General features: G+C 57.9%; 1 protein-coding gene and 1 long non-coding RNA gene across 2 annotated transcripts in view; one reads left to right on the top strand and one right to left on the bottom strand.

Annotated features, from left to right (window-relative positions):
- The first annotated feature begins 58 nt into the window (after positions 1–58).
- Positions 59–4,011, top strand: LOC112954861. Its single transcript, XR_003250796.1, has 2 exons — positions 59–586; positions 2,824–4,011. It is a non-coding gene; the product is annotated as an uncharacterized LOC112954861 (long non-coding RNA).
- A 5,858-nt stretch (positions 4,012–9,869) lies between these two features.
- The window catches only part of ITPKB (inositol-trisphosphate 3-kinase B), a 33,222-nt gene continuing 21,053 nt past the window's right edge, over positions 9,870–22,038 (bottom strand). Inside the window, exons 2-7 of the mRNA XM_026048124.1 lie at positions 15,083–15,182; positions 14,512–14,725; positions 13,431–13,635; positions 13,113–13,214; positions 12,693–12,764; positions 9,870–10,453 (exon numbers count right to left, since the gene is read on the bottom strand). Coding sequence (XP_025903909.1) covers positions 10,238–10,453; positions 12,693–12,764; positions 13,113–13,214; positions 13,431–13,635; positions 14,512–14,725; positions 15,083–15,182 — 909 coding nt within the window. The 3' untranslated portion in view covers positions 9,870–10,237. The remainder of the gene's footprint in view (positions 10,454–12,692; positions 12,765–13,112; positions 13,215–13,430; positions 13,636–14,511; positions 14,726–15,082; positions 15,183–22,038) is intronic.

The raw sequence follows: 22,038 nt of genomic DNA, 5'->3' as shown, positions 1-22,038 counted from the left end.
CGGCGCCGGGCGGCCACGGAGGCGCCTCCGCCCACAGGCTGCCTCCCTGCTCCCCGCCCCAGACACAGCCCAAGACCTTGGGCCTCCTTTGGAGCCTGCCCTTAAAGGAAACCAGCTGCGAACATCAAATGCCAAGGAGCTATTAATAGACACGTGTACAGTATGTAAAAGCCAACGAGCGGCACTTTCCTTCCCCCGGAGAGCCCCTTCCTGACTGCATCGCGGCAGCAGAGGGGCCCGTTGCAGCCCCCTCCGCCGTGCGCGTATTTATGATGCCCAGCGAAGCTCTGTCGTTGCAGATGTCTTGAGAAATTTGCTTGCTGTAACCCGCATTTTACTGCTCCCGCCACTCGGGCTGCTCCTGCTTGGAGCTGCCGGAGCCACCACCTGGCCAGGCCTCCTGGAATCCCTCGGAGCGAAAGCCCGGCCTCCTCATGCGTTGCGCACTCCGTGCTTCCCGTGTAAAGAGATATGGGTTGGGGGACTAAAACAAAGACAAGACCTCCCCGCAAGGACGAGCCTTGCTGGCAGCGCTGCCGTGCCTCAGACGCGGAGCCCGCCGGCAGTGTGTGCTGGCCGCGTGCCGGTGAGTCCGTGATGGTGGTGTGGTGCCCAGGGCTTGTTGCTGAGACTCCACATGTCGGCCCTGCTCTGCTCCCGCGTGCCCTCCCGAGGGCACTTTTAATGCAGGCCCCGTCCCTCGGGTCCTGCATAACCTGCCCAGCCTATACATTGGCTTCTCTGTGCACTCCCAATGCCCAGGAGCGTGTCACTTCATCTGGGTTTGGTCAATTCCGAAGTCCGGATGAATGAAAACAGCCCAGCTGCCCACACAGCAGAACAGAGACACCAAGGTCACAGCAGACATCTCATCCCCAACCCCTCCTCAGGGCTAAGGGTAATTCACAGCCCTAGTTCTGCCCCCAGGAACTTGTGGTGGGACAGGCCCTGTCGGAACAGGCAAGTTGAGCCCCCAGGGACATCAGAGTGCCTGAAGAACCTCTGCTTTCTCCCCGCTCCCAGCGAGTGGGTGCAGGGCCAGGGCTGTGCAGCCTGGGAGGGGAGGAGTGGGCAGCCATGCCTGCTAGCTCAGGCACTTCAGCTCATCTCAGCAGCCTAAGTAAGGGCAAAAGGGACCTTATAGGATGCACACACCATATAGGATGCACATTTGTAACCCAGACAATTCACTGTATGTGTTCATACATCTGTTGAGGCCAGTCTTCAGCTAGGCCGGTATAGTCTGCACAGATTCCCCCTATGCACATGCAGATATGACCTGACCTTTCAGTATTGCACGTCCAACCCAACATGCTCAACCAGGTGCAGGCAGAAACAAAGGAGCTTCTCTGAACATCCATTCTCTGGTGTCCATGGAGCAAAGTCCATAATGTGGCACAGACAGGGGAGTTTTGCACTGTTATTTCTAGAGGAAAACTGATGAAAAAGACACCAACTTCCAGACAGATACACACCAGACCCAGGCAGTAGGAAAGGGAGGGTTTTTTTGGAAGGCAGGTGCCCGTCAGCGCTTCTTGCTCTCCTGGTGCCGGGAGGGCTTCAGAGAGAAGCCGCACTTAATATCTTGGCAAGACGTGGAGCAGGACAGAGACGTGGCTACCTGGCTTTGCAGCAGAGAAGCACCTCAATCACCTCCCAATTAACCAGTGGTATATTACACTAGAAGTAATGATACCCATGAGCCATCCAACAGCTGCATTAAAGCCAGGGCACGAGCTCATCGTGCCCCAGCCCTTACCCCAAGGAATTCGCACCAGGATGGTGCCCAGCAAACTCACATCTTTCTGGTCATTTCCACCAAGCAGGGGCAGCTGCCTGGTGAGTAGAGCAGCTTAGGAACAATTTCTTGTTTGGGGGCCTGTGAAGGTGATTTTAGGGCTTTTAGACACTTAGGTGCCAGGCAGGGCAGGAAGGCACCGCTTTGAAAGGGGTGGATAGGCTGGTGCTGTCACAGGACATTAAGTTGCCAAAGTCCCTTTCTCCTGAGGTGCCTGCTGTCAGACACTGGATCTCTGCAGCAGATGCCCCAGCCCCACTGGGGAGCTCTCCTGACACGACAGAGACCCAAAGCCCTTGAAAAGTCTCCTGGGAACAAAAAAAGCAGGGGATTTAGCACCTTGTCAGCATCACTAAGGTTTTGCTGGCTCCTTTCAGCAGACATTTGGCATTGCCTGTCTGTGCTCCAGCAAGACAGGAAAATCAGGGTAGCCAGGAAGAGCTCCTAGGGAAATGCTGAACTCTGCAGGCTTGAGACTGCTGTTTAAATTACAGCAGTGTTGGCCACGTTTCCTGCATTAGCAAGTCTGGCTTGAGCAGTGGTACACACGGTGCCAGAGAGGGGCATGATGCGTGATGTACCTTTATGACTGGCTCTATAAGGATTCATCCTTGTGCTTCATTTTTGACCTTTCCCTCAAACTGGCGAGGGGGAAGCAGCAGCCAACCTGCTGCTCTGCAGGTGCTGAAACCCTTTCGAGGGACACATGGAACAGAGGGCCGTATTCCTGCCTGCCCCTGGGGTTTGCTTAATCTGTTTTAATTAGCAGCAGACAGATTCCTGCTCAGTGCTTTAGGACAGGAGCAGCTTTGTAGGATGGCTGGATGGATGTAGGATGGCTAGCAGGGAGCAAGCAGAGCTGCACATCCCTCAAAGCCACCCTGCTGCAGTAATCAGAGCAATAAAGCGGCATCAGGTCTGAGACATGTGCACCAAGGAGAAGAACCACAGAGCAGAACCGCATGCAAAAGGGCCAGTTTGGGGTCTCCCCCAGTGAGGAATACCTTTTTGTGTTTGCTTTTTAGGGCCAAATGAATCCACCAGTGCTCTCACGCCTCCTCCTGAAGAGGGAGGCCGCCTGCCCCGGGCTACGGGCCTCCACAGCACCGTCAACGAGCCTCATCCCATGGGAGAGATGGGGAATGCGGTCCCCAGCGCTCCCACCATGGCCCCCTCTCTCACTGGGCACCTCCCTCATTCACCATCTCGGTGCAGCAAACGGCAAGAGACTGAGGCTGTGCCCCCCATCCAGCCCCGCATAAATCCAGCTCCTGACCTGGGCTCACGTGCATGGCACCAGGCTATTGCACTATCATTTTTCACTCTATATTTAGATGTTTTAGGTGCAATTTTACAGCTACAAAGTGATAGTAGGCAGTGGAAAATAAATGCAATTGCTTCACCACCATCAGCCAGCAACAAAGTATGTTCAGGGGCTCTCTCCTCCTTGTGAGGACCAAGTCTCTCAAAAAGGGCTTGAATGAAGTAGTTTCTTGCTACTTGAACCTAGCCCGGCTGAAATGCTGATGTGCTATTTGTCAGAAAACAAAGCCAGATAAGAACAAAACCAATTGCATTTAGGTAATTTGTTGCAAATCCAAAAGAGTTTCATTCTGGGTCAGTTGAACCATTTCAGGGTGTGTAGCACATGTTAAACTGTTTCCAAATCCATCCGTGCTGCCAGGCCTGTATTTACCATGGAAAAGGTGCTCCAGGAGACAGCCCCTGCCCTCCCTTTGCCCGTCTGGCCCCACTCGCTGTGGTGGTCGAGCACGTCACCTCCTAGATGTTCCAGGAGGAGGTACCACGAGTGCACACACAGCACCACACACACACTCGAGCCAGCACACCCGCTCACCCCACGTGCTTTTGGGTAGTCCAGCTAATTATTTTCCAAACTGGAACTTGGCATTTCCATCCCTCCCCTTGCACATGCTACCCACAGGAGCACCCTGAAAGCAGGGAGAGGATCCCAGCCACCGCTGGAGCCCAGTTGTCCCAGGCTTCGCTCTGCTGGTGCCGTGGGATCCTCCATCCTGGTGAGAAGGGGTCTCCGTGCCCGCCTGCCACCTCCTCCCCACGTGGAAGCGGAGCCGCTTGCTCTGCAGCGCGCGGCCTCCGCTGCGGAGGGCTATTTGTAGGCCTGTTTATATCGCGAGTGCTTGGTTGTGACTTGCTGTGTTTTGATACTGTGGAATTTCTCCCTCCTTTTCTTTTTTTAAGTTGAATATATTCTCTTGCTGTACATGTGGAGCGAAACCTGGTGTCTCTTTCTGCAGCAGCCTCAAGGAGCCTCCCCTCCCTGCCCACCCTTGGGCCTCTGCAGAGGGCAGGCAGAGCCTGGGTGCGAGCACCCAAGGAGCTCCAGCCTCACAAGGAGCCAGCGGGGAGTTTTGCTCCCTGAGTTGCCACCTCACTGCACCCACGCAGCAGCAACGGGGCAGGGGAGGCCGCCCCCACCATCGCCCCGCACACAGGGGTTCTCCTCCAGGAGAGAGCCCCATCCAACACCCCTCCACAAGAGCATGGAGGGAAGTGACCCTGTCCCTATCCACACATCAGCACAAAACTGGCTTCAGCCGCCCCTTGCCGGTGCCTCGGCCTGCTGAGAGGCCAGCAGCCTCCTGTGCGGCTCCAAGTATCCAGAAAAGGGGGTTCTGCCACCAGCAGTGCTTGGCTGTTCAGACAAAAATCCGAGTGCGTCCCCTGTGCATGATACCACAAGAGAAGCCCCTTCCATGTCCTGTGTGTCCATGGGTGGGAACTAAACTGATGCAGCCAGAGCACCCAACACACACACACACAGTAAGCACTGATACTGCATACCAAGGTCGAAAGCAACCTTGCACTGAGACATCAGTCAGTACCTTAAACCCGTCATCATTTTAGTTCAGCAGGTCAATGTTGCAGACCCAAAAAAACAACAACAAAAAAACAACCCACAATACACACACTCCTTCTTCCAGACCGAGATCTGCAAGGGAAGCAGAACGCTCCCGCAGAGCATTAGTGCCAGCAGGGACTTGTTGGCGGGAAGGGCACTGCCGGCAGCGCCGATTTACCCCTCGCAGGCCGGGCACGGGCAGCAGGGCCTCACTCGGGCTCTCTGGGCACGGGTGCTGCTCCTCCCCACAGAGCCGGCTCGGGCAGCACGAGGACCCTGCAGCTTCTCCCACCCCAGGGTCGGGTTCTCCATGAGGGAATCCAGCTGGACACTGGCAGCAGGACACGTCCCCATCACCCACAGGGACTCACACACAGCAAGGACCATGGCGCGTGGAGGCAGCGGGAGCTGAGCACCCAGCACGAGCAGGATTGAACACGGCCCCCGCAGGGGTGAGTTGTGGGGTGCCGAGGTCAGTGGCTGGCAGCAGACACGGCCCCAGAGCGCCGGGGCTGCACCCCCACACACACGTGCTAAATGAGGGGCTGCAGGAGCGCTGGGGCCTGAGCTCAGCGGGGCAGCGCGGGCAGAGCCGCCGTGTGCGGCCAGCGCAGCCCCGGCCACGGGGACGCTTAGCTCTAGCTGCCGCGCTGGCGCTTGCCCTCCCAAGAGGAGCAGCTCTCACTCAGTGACACTTACTGAGCACGGCCTGGCTTGACGGTGCTATGGATTCCCCCTCACTGCAGTTACACACACAAGTGATCTAGCTCTTTCTCACTACATTATTCCAGACATCACTATTTCGAGTTATCAGATGCCGACAGGTACTTCCAGCCAGCTCTTAGAGCTGCCCTCCCAACTTGCCCACGTTTCCCAGCCTTGTAGGGGACACCCAGCTGTGGACATGTGCCACCTCCAACAAGCAGCACACTTGTTGTCCAAGAGACACCTCACTCAGCGTCCCCCTGCTCCTGCCTGCAGCGGGGCAAGGCCGGGACATCCTGGTTCCTTCCCCCAGGACTTGAGGGCAGCACCCAAAGCACCCAGGGACACCCAGGCACCCCAAACTGCTGCTGAGAGCTGCTGGCCAGCACCGCTTCATACCCCACGGTGTCACGGACCCAAGGCACAGCCTGGTTCGCGTGCTGGCCAGCACAGGCCGAGCCGCCTCGCTTGCCCAGCCCCGTGAACGTCACGGGCACATCTATTTATACTTCTGTGGGGGAAAGAGAAACCCGTGGGAATGGAGGGAGCCCAAATTCCCTGGCGGCCCTCAGAGCACAGCCTGGGGGCCTGGCCGGCTGCCCAGTACAACCCAGCATGGGGCTCCCGGCACAGAGCCCGGGCACTGGCACGGGACAGCTCACGGGGCAGGGGAGCTGGGGCACCCAGATGCTCGTGCTGCCAAGGCAGGCAAGGGACTTCTTCCCCCTCACCCTTGCCCCGTTTTTTCACTGGCATAAACAAAGTCTGAATATAGTGCTTGCAAGAGATACTGTGCTGGCAGTGCTCTAGTGAGAAGTATTTCTAAGTCAGGATGGCTGCCGATTCGTTACAGAGGAGGAGAGGCTGCAGCCAGCAGCACCTCCCTCCGGCTCGCTTGGGCAGGGCCCCTTCCTCCTCCCGTGCTCCCGGATCTGAGCCGCCCTTTTCAACAGGAGCAGCTGATTTGTGGGCATCCCCGCAGGAAAGGGACCACAAATCCCCAACTCCCTACCAGCAAAACCAGCACAGGAGGCATCGGGGGATGCACATTCCAACAGATAAGATGGACGCTGGAAGCTGAAGCACTTGCCCTCAGTTTCCCAGCTCTGCCCCCACTCACCATCCAGAATAAGTCACTTGGTGCCTGCGTTTCCCCCCTGGCTGCTCTGCCCGGACATCACGGGCAGCACAAGTCGGGCGCTGGGGAAGGTGCATGTGGAGCAGAGCAGGTTGGAGCAGGGAGCTGCTCCAGGGGGCTGTGCAGCCAGGAGCCACCACAGCAGCCCCAAGCCCCGGTGCACTGTGTGTCACCGCTCAGCCTGCACCGGGCAGCCACCTGCGAGGCACCAGCACGCTGGGGACAGCCCGGTGCCCTCTCCGCTCGCCCCAACACACAGCTCTGCTCCGCTCCCTGGCTGCTCCGGGCGAGCGCAGCTTCCCTGTGTGCCGAGGCTGCCGGCAGCCTTGGGCAGCGGGAAAGGACCACAGAGCTCCGGAGCTGCCCGGCATTGCCCCGTGGCATCACAACAGATTCCTAAGGGGAGACATCCAAGGAAAAAGCCTGCCAGTGAGAGACATGAGGCACCTGGCAGAAGGTTAAACCCCAAATACCTCCTCCCTTGCACAAGGGCATTTCCCATGCCAGTGAGGGCCCCTTGTGCCTCAGGGTCAGCAGCTGGCACCTTCCTGGCGCCAGGGACCTCTCCTGGGACACAGGTGCTCCCAGCTCCGGAGGGAGGCAGCCAGTCTCAGTCGCACTCACTGCACCAGGACGTTCCCGTTGCAGGCGATGCAGAGCCAGGCGAGCATTGCCACCTTCTGGGCTGCAGCATCAACTTCCCCGCACGGAAGTGCTCTGATCCCAGCAAACAAAGGGCTGGGAGCCCAGCCGTGCTCCAGAGAGGGCAAAACCACCTCCTCACCCCTTGCTGCATTAGCAAGGAGCAGTGTAAACCCCACACAGCAAGCAGGGCTGCAGTAAAGAGACCAAGGAGGGGAGTCTTAAGCTGTCACAGAAAAAAATACACCTGAAGCACAGCCCCTCCTGGAGGCAAGACACCAACATTTGCACTAGTTCTCTCTAGGGCAACGGACAGGTCCTACACAAGAGCACCTGGACTCCTGCACATGCCCTTTCCAACCAGGCAGGAACCAAACACACCTGCAAGGGAGGGAGCTCAGCCCCAGAGCCTCCTCTCCTAGCGCTATCTGCACCCATGCTCTGGGTGTCCCTGCTGGAGCAGGGGGTTGGACTAGATGATCCCTAGAGGTCCCTTCCAGCCTCAACTATTCTGTGACCCTGTGTGATTCAGCTGCAAGCAGCCCCAGCAGGGATCCCAGCCACAGCACCCTGCTGTCCCCCACCTCACACTGCCACCAAAATCCCCCTCACACACAGGGCCAGGTACGTACACAGCCCAGGAGAGAAGGCCAAGGGTCCCCCAGGCCCAGCAGCAAAGCCCTACAGTTACCAAACAACCACCTAGCTACCACCTCAGCACCTTTCTCCAAAAGCTTAGGGCTCAGAGATGCATTTTTAAAGGAATCGGCTAATTAGCTAATTAAGGAAGTAATGAGCTGTCCTGGCACCACATGGGCAGGGTGGCTTTGCCCCATGCAGAGGTGCTTTAGGAGCCAGTCTGAACACCTGGGCAGTGCCATGTGAAGCTCTCCCATGTGGGTGCTGGGCTGCTCCTGGGCTCTGAGCTCTTTAGGTTTCTTTAGGGCAGCCCCCGGACAGGCTCGCGCTCCCCTGCGCTTGTACCCACCACCAAGGGGGACTGAAGGTGTCTCTGGGCTCTACAGCCTGACATCCCCCTCGGGGGAAAACTCATCAGGAATTTTTCCTCCTGGCCCTCGATCCTGTTCACCACTCAGCGAGGAGAAACAGCAACTTCTCCTAGAAAACCTGCTTTGATGTCTCGTCTGCTTTTTAATGCCAGGATGGACATTGAGAGACAGAGATGGAGAAGCGGAGCCGTGCCGCTCACTCCCATCGGGACTGCCCCTCCAGCCACCCGGACGGTCCCGGCTTCGCACAAATCCAGTCTCCTTTTGCCCAGGATCCCTCCCAGGGCTGCATGTGGGTCCTGTTCTGCTCTCGGTTTTCCCTGGCGTTGTTGTAGGGCAGAGCGGACGCAGGCCCCGCAGCCGCCCCCAGCAGCTCCTGCCCCGCGGGTACGGAGGGTTTGCAGCCCAGAACAGTTCCCATATGCCTTTATTTGGAAAGTTACAGGAGTTTTACAGGCACTGTGCGTTGGTGTTTCGAACAGCTCGTGTTTTTCTCCATGTTACCCAATGGCCAGAAGGGGAGCTGGGAGCAGGGGAAATACCTCACGGCAAGCGCGCCGGCCTCCGGGAAGGCATGAGACATCTGGGAGAAACAACCCGCTTCTTGCGAAGCCACAAAGCAAGGGAGCTGGTTTATAAACAGGCTTAAAAAATAATATACAAGAGCAACTCAAAGCTAACGTACAGCGATAACTGGTTCGTATCTACGCGTATCTGTTCAAGCCCTGTCTCCAAAGCTGGAGAAGGGATGGTTTAAAAACTAAAAACACTTAAAAAAAAAAAAGAAAAAAAAAAAAAAAAGAGGGATTCCATGCATTAAGTTTTAGTGTTCTGTGCAATTAAATTGGGAGGAAAATAAATATAACTTAAAAAAATCCAAGCTTTTCCATGACACTAATGTGACAGAGGAACGTCTATAAGGCACTTCCCCCTGGGCGGCTCTAGGGAGCCTGGCAGGGGGCTGAAACGGTGCAGCCGCCGGCAGCGGCGTCGCAGGAGCGAGAGACGCTGGCCGCTCAGGTAGGGACTCAAAGCAAAACCACAGCGCAGGAGGTTTTAATCCTGGGCAAAGAGGCCGGGGCACAGCCGCAGAACAGCCGGTGGCCGGAGCCTTCTCCTGCATCGGTGCCAGCAGAAGTCCTCCCTCGTGGAGGGATCCGCGGCCCCCGATGGCAGCCGAGGCCCTCCTGGGGACATGGCTGCGGTGGCTGCACTGGGGAGCGAGGGGGCAGCCCCGCCAGGGTCATGGGGAGCGAGCCCCAGAGCGAGGCGCCTCCGCGGCGCCCCATGGACGCACGTCCGCACTCGCCCTTGCGAGGGCCGGCGCCTCACGAGGCCCCTGGAAATGCTCCGGGCGGTTAAAAATGGCCCGGGCCCGCGCGGGGCGCTGGCTGCTTCCATGTGCCCGGCCTCTGCGGCCGCCCGCGCCTCCTCCGGCCCGCGCGGCTGCCTTGGATCTGCCGGCCCCTCAAAACCCACCCTGCTCCCCCCAGCTCTGCCCGGGGGCTGGGGTCCCCGCGCCGGCCGGGGGCCCTGTGTGTCACCAGCCACCCCCACAGCACTCGTGGGTCGCCTTGGGCAGGGGCAGCAAGCCCAGCACCCGCCTGTGCAGGGGCTCCTAGGGACTTGGTCCGGCTGCTTTCTGAGGGAGAAGGGCGCTGGAGGAGACAACCGAAGGGCTCCCGCCCCGCCGGCCCTGCCTGGGCCACCAGATGAAGCAGCGTGGCCCTCCGAAACGTGGCTGCACGAGAGACAAAACTGTGATAGAAACCGGCGCTCACACAACCAGGCCCGCCGGCGCCGCTCGCAGCGGCTCTGTGGCGCCCAGGGTTCAAGTTCAGCTCTTGTTCTGGCGGGTTAGCTATGTATTTACAAAAATAAAGGGAAAAAAAGGGAAAAAAAGGAATAACCCTAAAAAAAATACAACAAAAACACCTTAAATAGGGAGAGTATAGCTTTAAAATGGGGAGGGCAAGGGCTGGAAAGTGTCTTGTAGTGCAGTTCAGAAGAGTCAGTTGAGGGTCAGGGTTCGGGGTAGTGGCAGAGTCGGATGCCCGGCTTTAATGCAAGTCTTCGCTCTGGGACAGCTCCGCGAGGATCTGGATGAGGTTGTCGAGCCCCCAGAGGTAGCCATCCTCTCTGTTCCCCTCTACCCAGGGCACATTGTGCTGGAGAACTTGTCCCTCGGGAAGTGGCGTGGTTTTCCCAAAATCGATCATCCAGACTTTGGCCTGCTCCTTTTTGTCATGGATGAAGAGGAGGGAGCTCCCAATTACCTGCAGGGAGAGGAGAGCCGTTAGTCCTGTTTCTCTTTTCCATCCAGTGCACCCATGCCCTGCTCAGCCAGCCTCAGGTTTCTCAAATGCCTTATCTACAGCTGCATTTGCAATAGGTTCCGCCAAGATTTTGCATGAGCAAAACTAAGATTTGTGCTTGCCAGCTGTGTTTGCACATGTAAATCAGGCTTTTAAACCATCTCATTTACTCATACAAATCCCAGCTTTTGGCATAAGAAAAGACTGGTAAAAATGTGAGCATGAAAGAGAGAGATGTAGTTTCAGAGACCGAGTTTTGAGCTCCTTAGGGAATGAAAGAAATGAACTGTCTCTGCCTTCAGATTAAGGTTTTTCCACAGCTCGATTCCTTATGAATGATTGGTGCAATATACGCTCAGCAATCTTGCAGGCATCACCTCAGGAAGCAGCTATGCTCTAAGCAAGTTACATGCAAAGCTTGGTCTTGAAACACCTTTCATTTGCACTCCGATGCCACCTGGCTTTCATGAGCTCTGAGAACACGTGCTACAGAGACAGACCCTGGAGTTTTCTTTTCCACGAGTTATCTGCCGCTTCTTCTTTGAAGAGCTCTTTTGCTCTGCTTGGCCTCTGGGAAAACGCTGTGGCAGATTCTGGCTCGTGAAAGCACCTGAGAAGCCAAGGAGTGCTTGGGTTGGGTCTGAAAGGCAAAGCAGGCTTGAGCTTTCCTTCCTCTCACAGTATCACCGTGTCCTGCCTGGCTCTCCTTGTGGAGCGTCCTCACCAAACTGGCCAAGGAGAGCTCAGAAAACCCTGGGAGCTGGTTCCTCTCTTCTTTGCTTCTTACCTTGGTGCCTCGTGCTGTTACTGCTGGTGCAAGGTGAGGCGCATCGTCGTCTCTCACTTCACAACAACTGGGTAAAAATCCACATTTTTGAGGGTTTTCCCCCATCACGCACTGGGAGAATACGCAAGGTCCAGAGATTCATAGGAGTCCCCAGAAACACTTATTTTTAGTTCTCTTCTAAGCTCTTGTATTTCCCTCTTGGCCAGAAGAGGACATTTCAACTTTAAGAGACTTCTGCTGTTGTTCTTCACTCTTCTGTCTTTGACAGGTGAAATCTCTCACAGTGCCTTGGAGGAGTCCCAGATGAGTGCAGGTGCTTCTGCATAAATTCTAGGTTTCATCTCAAAGTGGAATAAAAAGTTGAAATTTCTTCTTTTCATTTATTTATTTATTTTAAAAGAAATGGAAATCCCTTTCAAAAGGGATCTGAAAAGGTGTTGTGTTTCTGTGTTTTCAAATGAAACGCTGCCACGTCATTTCATGGCACGTTTTGTTTCCACTGTGACCTGAAGCACTTGGTGTCAACATTTACCTGCATCTTCCAGTTGGTTTATGGTCCCACAGCTCTCAAGGTGGCTCCCACAGCACCGTCAGAGGGAGAGTGATGCCTCTGAGGAGGCAAGGCTGCCTCTTCTGCTCCCTTTGGGCCAAACATTCCTATGATGCTCTTCTTCCCACAGGACAATGCATGCCAAGGAAATGCAGTCTCATATTTGATTAAGTAGATGCGATATTAAATTCAAAACGGTCTCATAGACACTTCATCAATACTAAATCAACAAAATTATTTCATTAAATAATTGAATGCCGCGATTCATCTTGAAATGGCCAGAAAGGTGCATTTCCTCTTCATTTTCCCATTCGAACTGAAATTTCACTGTAGAAAATCTTGTTTTCTTCAACTTTAGTTTCTAAGGAAAAGTTGTTCCAAAGGAAGAGTCTTGCCCGTGTTGTCCAGCAAGCTCTAGGCAGGCACTTTGGGGATGATGAGCAGCTTATAGCTAACCTGAATCCTTGTTTGAGTGTGCTGAGCAACCAGCAGCCAAATGATACCGGACATTCGCATTCAGACAGGAATTTCTCTCAAGGAGCCCCTTATGCAATGAGCATTTTCCCCAATCATTTACAACCCTAAACAGCTCGTGTAATTCCTACATCACTTTCAGTCCATATAAACGTTGGTTTTCATTAGATTTGAGCCCGTGTCAGATGCACAAACATTACACCATTCATCAGCCATACTAGATAAACAGGATTATGAAAATACAGATATAAGAATAAATTGAAGTTGTAGAAATTTACGTCCGCTGTCTTCAACCCCTCCTCTCTCCATGGATAAACTGAGATTAAACCATTCATGTTTACAGACAGATCTGTCTAAACACCATGGCAGGAAGGAAATGTGAGTATTACCTCATGGCACTTAAAGAATGGGGATGTCTCCAGGGTAGCCCGGATACCCTTCAACCGGTTAAGGTAACTGTTCTGGAATTGCAAAGAAAAACAAGCTGTCAGTGCCGAGAGAAGCCTATGCAAGAAAAGCTCTGCACAGAGTAAACAAGAAAATCCTCTATCCCCATATCCTGTCTTTGATGATGTGTTTGTGTGGAGAGATGCTGGGGATGAGTGCTCCGGGAGGCCCCGTGCCATGGGTGGCCTCCCGGCCTCACTCCAGCAGCACGTCCTGCCTCTTTGGGAACCCGCTCCTCTGTCCACCACAGCATCCTGACAGCTCCTGGGGCTTTCTATTTGCCATTTCTTAGGCTATTGCAGAAGTGAGGAGGGCCCCGCGGGGCCGGGAGCCGTCGGGGGCGAGGCACCAGCCCAGCTCACCAGCACGTTGCGGTTTCCCTTGGTGAACTCTCGGAAGGCCTCGGTCACTTGCTCCTTTGTCCGCGTCTTCTTGAAGTCCCGGTTCACGGTGCCGTCCTCTTTCTGAAGGAGGAGGAGAGCGCCGTGAGTGAGGCTTGAGCCCCAGGACATGGGGCCCTTTCTGCACCAAGCCAGCCCTTGGGCCAGGCCTCTTTCCCCAGGACAGGGCACAGGCAGAGAGCCAGCTCGGCCCAGCCTTGCCCTTTCTCCAAGCCATCAGAAAAGTGTCCCAGGGTTTGGTGGGGAAGCGGTGCCGCCATGGGCGCTGAGCAGCCTCACCTTTATCCCCTCGATCCGGAAGCCCAGCGTGGCCGTGGAGCTAATGGTCTCCCGCCACTGCATGTAGCGGGGCTTGGTCACCGCCCGCAGCACATTCTCCTCCTCGGTCGGGGCCTCGGGGTCCACCTCGATCATCTTCTGGTACATGTCCTTCCGCAGGCTCGGCTTCTTCCTGGCCTTTATCAGCTCCTCCTCCAAGTAGGTCCTGCAAAGGACAAGGTGCTGTTACAGTTGCAGGGGCTCCCGTCACCTCTGTGCCTGGACACAGCGCAGGGCTTCACTCCGGAGTGTAGAAAATGGTCACACACTAAATGCTGCCTCACGCGCTCAGTAACAGCTCCTGCAGCTCCCAAACCTGCCCCAGGTCAGTCCTATGGGCGCCCAGCTTCTCTCCAAACAACCTGGCAAGGCAGGAGCAGTGTCCCAGCACAACGAAGGACAAGACACCCATCTGCCACCTCCTTCCCCCCAAATCTGAACGGCTCTTTGCTTCCTGCTAGTCATGCCCAGCTCTGCAGGGGCTGTCCCCTGTTCCTGGGGGACCCTGTCTCGAATCTGAATGTGTGGTTACCCCCACAGCTCACACAACATGCAGGGGTTGGGGTTCATCTATCTCCTCTGCAAGACAAGCGGGTGTCTTTGCTCGAAGGCATGTGATGGCAGAGCAGAGAGCCCCAGGGCACCGTCCTCTCTTAGAAACAACACAGGCAGAAGTGATGGAGGGCTGGAGCTGAGCTCAACGAACCCACGATTTTGGGGCAGGCAGAATAAAACGGGGTGCTGCTTGGAAGGCTCCGTTTCCTCCTGAGGAGGACAGGCAGCCTGTGCCTGCAGCTCAGTTCCCTCCAGGCTTAACCATCACCAGGGCCTGCCTGCCAGAGCTTCCTTTGGGAGGGCCCCATGCCAAGGCCAGGTCGGGAGGGGAAAGAACAGACCTGCATCCCCCTGGCAGGCAGCAGCTGGCTAAGAGGATGGGGCTGATGTTTGCTCAGATGCTATTGGCTTCAGAGAGTCTTACCTGGGAAATACGCCTGCTTTGGGTATCAAATTTTGAGGTAAAGCACTGCCCCAAACCACTAACCTGACCCCCATTTTGCAGTCCATAACGCAGGGGGAGTCAAACTCAGCCAGCAAATCCTCCATCTGGTTGTACCGCTCGCCGTCCTTCACGACGTCCCCGTGGTAGGCAGGGACGTAGGGCTTCAGGACGTCGTTCATGAGGCGGTCCAGGCAGCGCTGCTCCGACTCGCAGTGCTTCTTCAGGATCCTGCCGTTGGCCGCGGCCTTGAAGCTACCTGGAGGTGACAAGGGGCAGCAGGGCCCTTGCTCGAGGTGTGCAGTGACACGGTGCCTTCCCCAGTGAAGAGGGACAGGCCACCACCACGGCAGGTCACACCTGCATACAAAGCAGTCCCCGCTGATGGGGCCTTGCCTGGTGTCACAGGTTGTGCTGCTGGATCCGCTGCAGGATCTGCAGGGGTTTTTGGCCAGCGGTGGCATGCCCCAAACAAGGACACAGGCTGTAACCACCACAGCCTAAGGTAACAGAGGGGCTCTCCACGGCTCTGCCCCATGGTGGCTCTCGTGCCCACGGGCAAGCTGCAATCGGGCTGGGGTGTCCCCTCCACTCTCCACCTCTCACTGCCCCGTACCTGCATGTCCTGCCAGCTGGATCCAGGGGTACTTCTTCTTGAAGGACATCACAAATGGGGACCAGTGCACCATATTCTTGATCTTCCGCCATGATTTGCTCTAAGGAAAAAAAAAATCCCGAGGGTGAATGCGATGCATTAAGCTCTTTCTCTCCACAGAGTCACTCGAGGGAACACGGGGTGTTTTGGACAGGGGCAGAGGCGCCAGAGCCAGCGCGGGGCGGGCGGCAAGCAGAGACTCCGCTCTTTTCCCAGTGCGCCGTGCCAAGCTGCAGGCCCTGGCGCTTCCCTGCGAGCGCAGCGGTCGCGGGCAGCTCTGCAGGGCGGCCGCGGTCGCCGGACACCGGGGCGGCTGCTGCGAGGGACGGGGCCTGGCCACGCGTCACCTCGCCCGCTGCCAGGCCCTCGGGGCGCTAGCCCACTCGCACCAGGCGCTAGCCTGCTCCTCCGCACGACCGCCGGGGCCGGCGCTTCCCGCCATGAGGCGCCGGAGCCATCCCGGCATGGCGGCGCCCGCGCGGGCTCGCCCGGCCTGCCGGCTTTGGCAGCGGGGAGGTGGGAGGCAGCTCCCCACCTGACATGAGGATGGATGTTTTTATTTCCAAGGCGAGTGCCAGGACTTGTGCTCTTTAGCTGTTCTTTGTTCTCCTTTTGGCAGCGCGCAGCGGCCGAGGCGGGGGGGGTTCCCCTCCTTTTGTTTTTAAAATAGTAACATCGAGTTCTGACTGATCCCATTAAAAAGGGGGGAAGAAAAAGCCTTGGAGGCGGCTTGGCCTCCAGACCCACCACGGCCCAGCGCAGGGCAGGGAGCCTCCCCGGAGCGGCCCCGCTCGGCACGGAGCAGCGCGGCCAGGCCCGGGCGCGGCCAGGCCCGGGCGCGGGCAGCGCGAGCTCCAGCCTGGCGCTCATTCCTCCTGCTCCGAGCCCGCGGCCGCGGGCCCGTGGGCGTCGGGGCGCAGGCTGCGCTCGCTGGGGTGCCAGGGGCGAGGGGCCGCGCGCGCTGCCCGCTTGTCAGAGCCGCTTGCCCGCTTCCCGGGGCTCGGCTCGGCACGCGGTGCCTGGAGCAGCGCGGGGATGGGTCCAGGGGAGCCAAGGCCTCAGCACGAGCCACGAGTCACCGGCAGCGGAGGGCTGGGAAAACAGCTTTATCTGCTGCGTGTTTAGTTTTACTTATCAGAAGCTGAAAGCAAACTCTGGGCTTTCCCCATCTGTCAACAGAGCTTCGTATGGAAAGAACAACACGCGGGGACTCGGTGCCAACCCAGAAGGTCAGAGGATCTGTTATGTGTAATTAGATTACACAAAAAATGTGGCTGATGAGCCCAGCGATCGCTGTGTGTTTTCCCTATAGCAGAGGGCTTTCCTTTGTGTCTGCTTTAGGGAGACGGGCCTCTCCGAGACTGCCTGTCCCCTCCTGTTCCCACCGTGGGCTTGGGTGGAATTTTACTGGTGTTATTCCCTGTGCTCGGAGCTTTTCCCTTTCCATGCGTGCAGCCAGAGAGATATGTGGTAACTGATTTAATTTGCTGAAATTGCGGTTTCCTATGGTTTTACAGGACCAAATGTTCCTGGAAATAGCTAGAGCTGGACTCGCACCTCAGTATTTTTTTATTAACCAGTGCACAGACCCTGCAGCTGGGCCAGGGAAGGGCGAGAGCAGCTTCAGAGAACCCCAGAAGATGCTGAAGTAGCCGCGGGTCAGGAGGGACAGAGGAAAATGGAGAGGAGACGGCGGCAAGAGCCATCCCGAAGCGTCACCCGCTCCATCGTTTCTGCCGTTTCCACAACTGCTCATTCCCGGAGTCCCAGGGCTTTCTGTTGGTCTGGGGTTTTCTTTTGAGGGCTGACTTTGCACGGGCGGCCGGAGCGCGGCTTGCGCTCGGGGTTCGTGTTGTGCCAGCCTGCCCGGGCCCCCGCGCGCGCAGCCAAGGGAAAAGAGGCCGCTCGCGTTTCCGTGCCCAAAGGATGAATGTGTTTTCCCCTGGTCTTCAGCGAGCGGCCTGCGTTGCCCGAGTGACAATTGTTCCCTCCTTCGGAGCATCCCGGGTTTTGCAGCGCCCCTTGTCCCTGCCAAGGGATTTGCTGCACAAGCATGAGGGGGCTTTTGGAGGAGATCACTTCTTCCAGTTAGGATTTCTGCTGCTTTCCAAGGGCTCTGTCCCATTGAGGGACCTCATGCTGTACCCTACGTACGTGCACTGTGCCTACGCCCTGTCCTGGAATTTCAGCCAGCCAGGATTTTGCATCCCATGGGAGAGAGGCCGCTCCGTTTGGCTCAGGCAGGAACACCCTTTTCTCCAGTGGGACCAGGGCACAGTCCCACCAAGACCAAGGATCCGGGCTAGAGGGTCACAGGGACAAAGTTCCTGCCTGCCCTGCGGTCTGCAAGGGAGCAGCGCGCGTGACACAGGAGCGCGGACAAAAAATGCGTGGAAGCCAGGAACATCTGCTTGGCTCATCGAAAACAATACCCCAGTGTGCTGGGAACAACAGGGGCTCGTCACAGCCTCCCTCTTCCTGCTGCCCATGAGGAGAAGGAGGCGCGGGGACGGCGGCGCTGCGGGGAGGGCTGCGCGGCGGCCGCCCCGCGTGCTCACAATAGAAGGAAACGCAGCGGCTGTGGGAGCGCGCAGGGACATTGGCAACGTCCCCCCTCGCGGGGCCGTGCCCCAGACACAGAAGGGACAGAAAGGACAGGCACAGCCACAACCTCTCCCCCATTTGGCAGGGAGGGAAGAAGCCCCAAACGCCTCGGCGGGAGCAAAGGCAAGGGCAGAGCTCGGAAGAAACCAAAGCTCAGCCCTCGGTCTGCACAGAGCGTTTCTTCCTGATGAGGGGTGTTTACTGCAGCAGCTGAAAGCTTCCTAAGTCGCCTCGGTCGTGACTGACTTGCCAGTAAAGCTGGTTGAGTTATTAATTGCAAGCGTTGGAGAAGCTGAGCCTGCTTTCCTGAGCGGGAACTGATCCAGATCTCTGGAAATGCATTTGTTGCTCATTAAGTACATACAAATTAGTTTTGTTAAGCAATTTTCAGCTTAGAGAGCATAAGGGAATGGTTCAGAAATGGCTATTCGCTTTTGGTGCTTCTTCCTCCGTAAGCAGATAGCCTTAAAGTCCAGCACATTTAGGGAAGCTCTTGCTGGTAGGTAAAAGGGGCCTGAGCGCCCGTATTCCTGAGAGGAGCCTCGAGGACCCATCAGCGCAACGTGCCCGTGAGCAAGGGCAGAAACCAACCAGAAACTTGGGTTGGTGCTTGGTGTCTCTCCGAGCTCAGGATTCCTCCTGGCTCACTGGCTTCAGACACAGCGTGGAGCTGAGCAGGACACGGTGCAGACGGAGGCTGTCCCGGGGTTGGACACTGGTGCTGAAGCTGTGCTGGGGTCAGCACTTCTCGGTGCTACCCTCCAGTCTTGCCAGCTCCGTCACTACGAACCTGGAGCGGCTGTGAGCCACCACGTGCCACCTGTGAGCAGAAGACTTGTCCTTCTCGACGCCACGCGGCCGCTTTGGCCTGGGGTTACTTGACGAGAAACTCCTTCCTACCTGACTCCAGCTCTGTGACCTGGAGGCCAGAGCTGCAGTTCAGGGTCTGGAAGAGACTCAGCTCCTAAAAATCACAACAGAGCATCCAGGTGGGCCGTAGCATGGTGGGGTGCTGCGTTTCTACAGGAGGTGACTTCAGCTTAAGCAGGTGAGCTTTGTACAGCAGAGGAATCTCAATGTGAACCTGGTTCACGCGGCCTGACCAGGAGGAGACAGTAAAGTCCCAGTAATTTCCAGTGCAGGTTAGTTGGGCTGAGAGAGGCAGTTGTTCATGGGGCATAGCCTACCCAAGCCCCCTCCCCAACGTTTTGAGGGCACGTTTAGGGACATGGTATTAACAGTTTATTAAAGGAGTTTCTAATAATGGTTTTGGAGTCTGATTTCTCCCTGATTTCTCCCTGTCTGCAATTTAAGATGGCCCAAGTCTGTTCTTTCACAAGCGTGATGCGATGACCCATTCCATCTGCAGGCAGCGCCCGTGCGATGCCGAGGGCCGCGCGCGGATGTGCGGCCCCGGCGCCTGTTGGCGCCTTTCCAGGGGCTGCCTCCATGGCAGGAGGACACGGATCCCCCGCGGGGCCGCAGGGGAAACGCTCCTCTGGAACAGGAAAACGGGGCTTTGGTCTGAGCGCTGACGATGGAAAGTCGCGGCTGCAACGAGCGGGCGCGCGGCAGGGAGCCAAGGGTCAGGGCGACGCAGTGGGACGGGCACGGCCTTTGCGCGCGGGCAGATGGAAAAGCAAAGCGCTTCTCTCTCTATTTTTTTCCAAGGGAAAGAGCAAAACACTCTTTGGAAGAGGCTGTTTTTCAGACGAGCGGCACTGCACAGAGGCGGTGCTCAGGTCTCTGTGCCTGCCCCAGGCAGCGGCCTCCCCGACAAGCCCTACACGGGCACAAGGCTAAAACAAGGAGCCACGGGCTAAAAGGCAGGAGCCCCCTCCTGCTAAAAGGCAGGATGGGTGCATGAGGACTCCCGGAGCTGCCTCCTGTTGGGACGCGCCGCAGGGAGCGCGTCTCGAGCAGGGCAGCCGCGGGCAGAGCCGCGAGCGCGGGGCAGGCGGCAGGAAGACTCCGTCGTCTCCTGCCCCAGCCCTTTGCTGTCCACCCGCGCCCGCAGCGCGCGGAGGCCGCCATCACCGGCCCTCCGACATGCTTTGTTTCTTTTTTCTTCACTTGTTCAACTAGAAAAATGAATAGATGAATAAAAGGGGAAAGCCGGGCTTTTCTTGGCTTTTTCTTGCAGAAGGGCAGGGGAAGCCTCCCTGCCTAAACCAGGGGTGCAGCTGGGGCGCACTCCGCTCCCTCACACACACGTGCCACAGCCAAGGCTGCAGTTGCTTGGGGGCTGCTTTGAGCATGCCTAAGGCCCAAGGAGTCCTAGAGCACAGAGACTCTTGCCACACCGTGTTGCTCCAGCGCAGGGAGAAGAAGCCCTTGGATGGGGAGGCAGCCTCGGAGCTGGGACAGCCCCTGGCAGCACGCGGTGCCGGTACCTGCCGGTACCCGCTCCGGGACCATGCGGGTCACAGGAGACCTGGGGGGTCTGCCAGGACCCCCACTGCCTCGGTTTTGTGCAGGTTTGGAGGCTTCCTGCCACTCCAGTGCCACGCAGAGCAGCGGCGATAGGAGCTGGCCTGCGGCGGCTGCGCAGCACGGCAGCCTTTGCACCTAAAAACAGTGGAGCCGGGGCAGCCGGGCCGAGCCGCGGGGTCTGGGGGCTGCGGCCGGCGCCTCCCTGGGCGCGGGGGCACGGGGGGTGTCGCTTCCTGGTGTGTGGGAAGTGTGGGAGGGCAGGCGGGCCACGACACCCTCCATTTTCCACGGCACGGCGCCGAGCGCGCGGAGGCCCTGCACGTGGGGCGAGCGGGCGCCGCGCTCGGGGCGCTCGCGCCGTCGCTGCCCGCCGCGCCGCCGATGCAAATGCTCTGGCCGGGCCCTCCCGGGGCTTAATCGCCAGCGGGATTGAGTATGCAAAGCTGGTGTCCCACTGGCGGCGACAGGGCCGCCTCCGGGCCCGACACGGGCAGCGTGAGCTCCAGCCCCGCCTCGGGCTCCAGCATCCCACAGGAGGCGAAACTGCACTGGAACCATGAGCCTTGGTGCCCCGGCACCTGCGGGGCAGCGGAATAACCCCCTGCCGAATCAGCCACGGATTTCACCTCAGCCCCTTACGGGACCCAGCGAACAGCAGCACGGGCTTGGCCCTCTCCTGTGCGCTTGTGTCCGGGTACGGGCAGCAGCACACGCAGGGTGTCCTGTTTTCTTCAGCTTATACATAACTGCGAGTGTTTTTGGTAGTTGCAGTCCGTGGCCCCGGCACGGGGAAGCGTATGTGCCAGAAACGGAGTCTTGCTAATGAACTAAGACACAAAAATAGCCAGGGTGTTAGAGGTACTGCTGAAAACGCCCCGATTCCTGCTCGTGAAGTGATGGTGAGTGTTGGAGAGTGACGCGGCAGGCGAGCAGGGAGCGATCCCTCCCTCGCATATCCCAGAGCACGGCTAGCTCTGTGGGGAGGGAAATCTTAGTTGGCTGCAGGGAGGCCCTATCACCCAAGGGGTCACTTGAAGCACGGGGAAACAGTGGTCACGGGTGGGAAGGTTCGTCTGAATCCCAAGGAGAGGAAGGGAAGCAGGAGGGCTGAGGATGGGGGTGCAATGCCAGGAGAGGCTTCAGGTGCGTTTCAGCTGTGCAGTGGTGAGAGCTGGGATTAGCAGCACCGAGCGCACTCTTGCTTTTGCGCCTGCCCGGGCTGGACCTGCTGCGGCCGCAGCCGGCCTGGCGGGGCTGCCGAGCGCGGTGCGGGCGCCCCGGCCCCGCTCGGGGGGCAGCCGGCGCGCGGCGCTATCGCTCTGGCCCCCGCCGCTCGCCCTGGCAGGGCAGCCGGCACTCAGCTTTTCCCCTGAGCCAGGCAAACAGAGGCTTTGCTTCTCCCATCCCGCAACCAAGCGCAGCGCAGGGAGTCCCAGGGAGGCAGCCGGCGTCCCGCGCGGCCCCGGCTCCGGCGAAACCCGACGCAGGAGCCGGCCCTGCCTGGGGAGCCTGGGCCCACCGGGCTGCCAGTGCCGGCGGGTCCCGCTCGCCACGGCCAGCGCGCTGCTGGAGCGGCCTGCGCCGCCGCCCGGCCAGCCTGGCCCCCAGTGCGCCGGCAAGGCACGCGCTGTCTGCCCTGCAGGCAGCACGCACGCATCTACTGACTGTCACTTTCTGCTATTAGAGCGATAAATCTGGAGTACTGTGTTCAGTTCTGGGCACCCCAGTATAGGAGGGACGTGGAGCTTCTGGAGAGGGTCCAGAGAAGGGCAACCAGGATGATTAAGGGAATGGAACGTCTCTCGTATGAAGAGAGGCTGAGTGAGCTGGGCCTGTTTTCTCTGGAGAAGAGACGGCTCAGAGGGGATATGATTAATATG

Source organism: Nothoprocta perdicaria, unplaced genomic scaffold (assembly GCF_003342845.1).
Source record: "Nothoprocta perdicaria isolate Ctin4 unplaced genomic scaffold, notPer1 scaffold_51, whole genome shotgun sequence".
NCBI lineage: Eukaryota > Metazoa > Chordata > Aves > Tinamiformes > Tinamidae > Nothoprocta > Nothoprocta perdicaria.
This window is presented reverse-complemented; position numbering and strand designations above follow the sequence as displayed.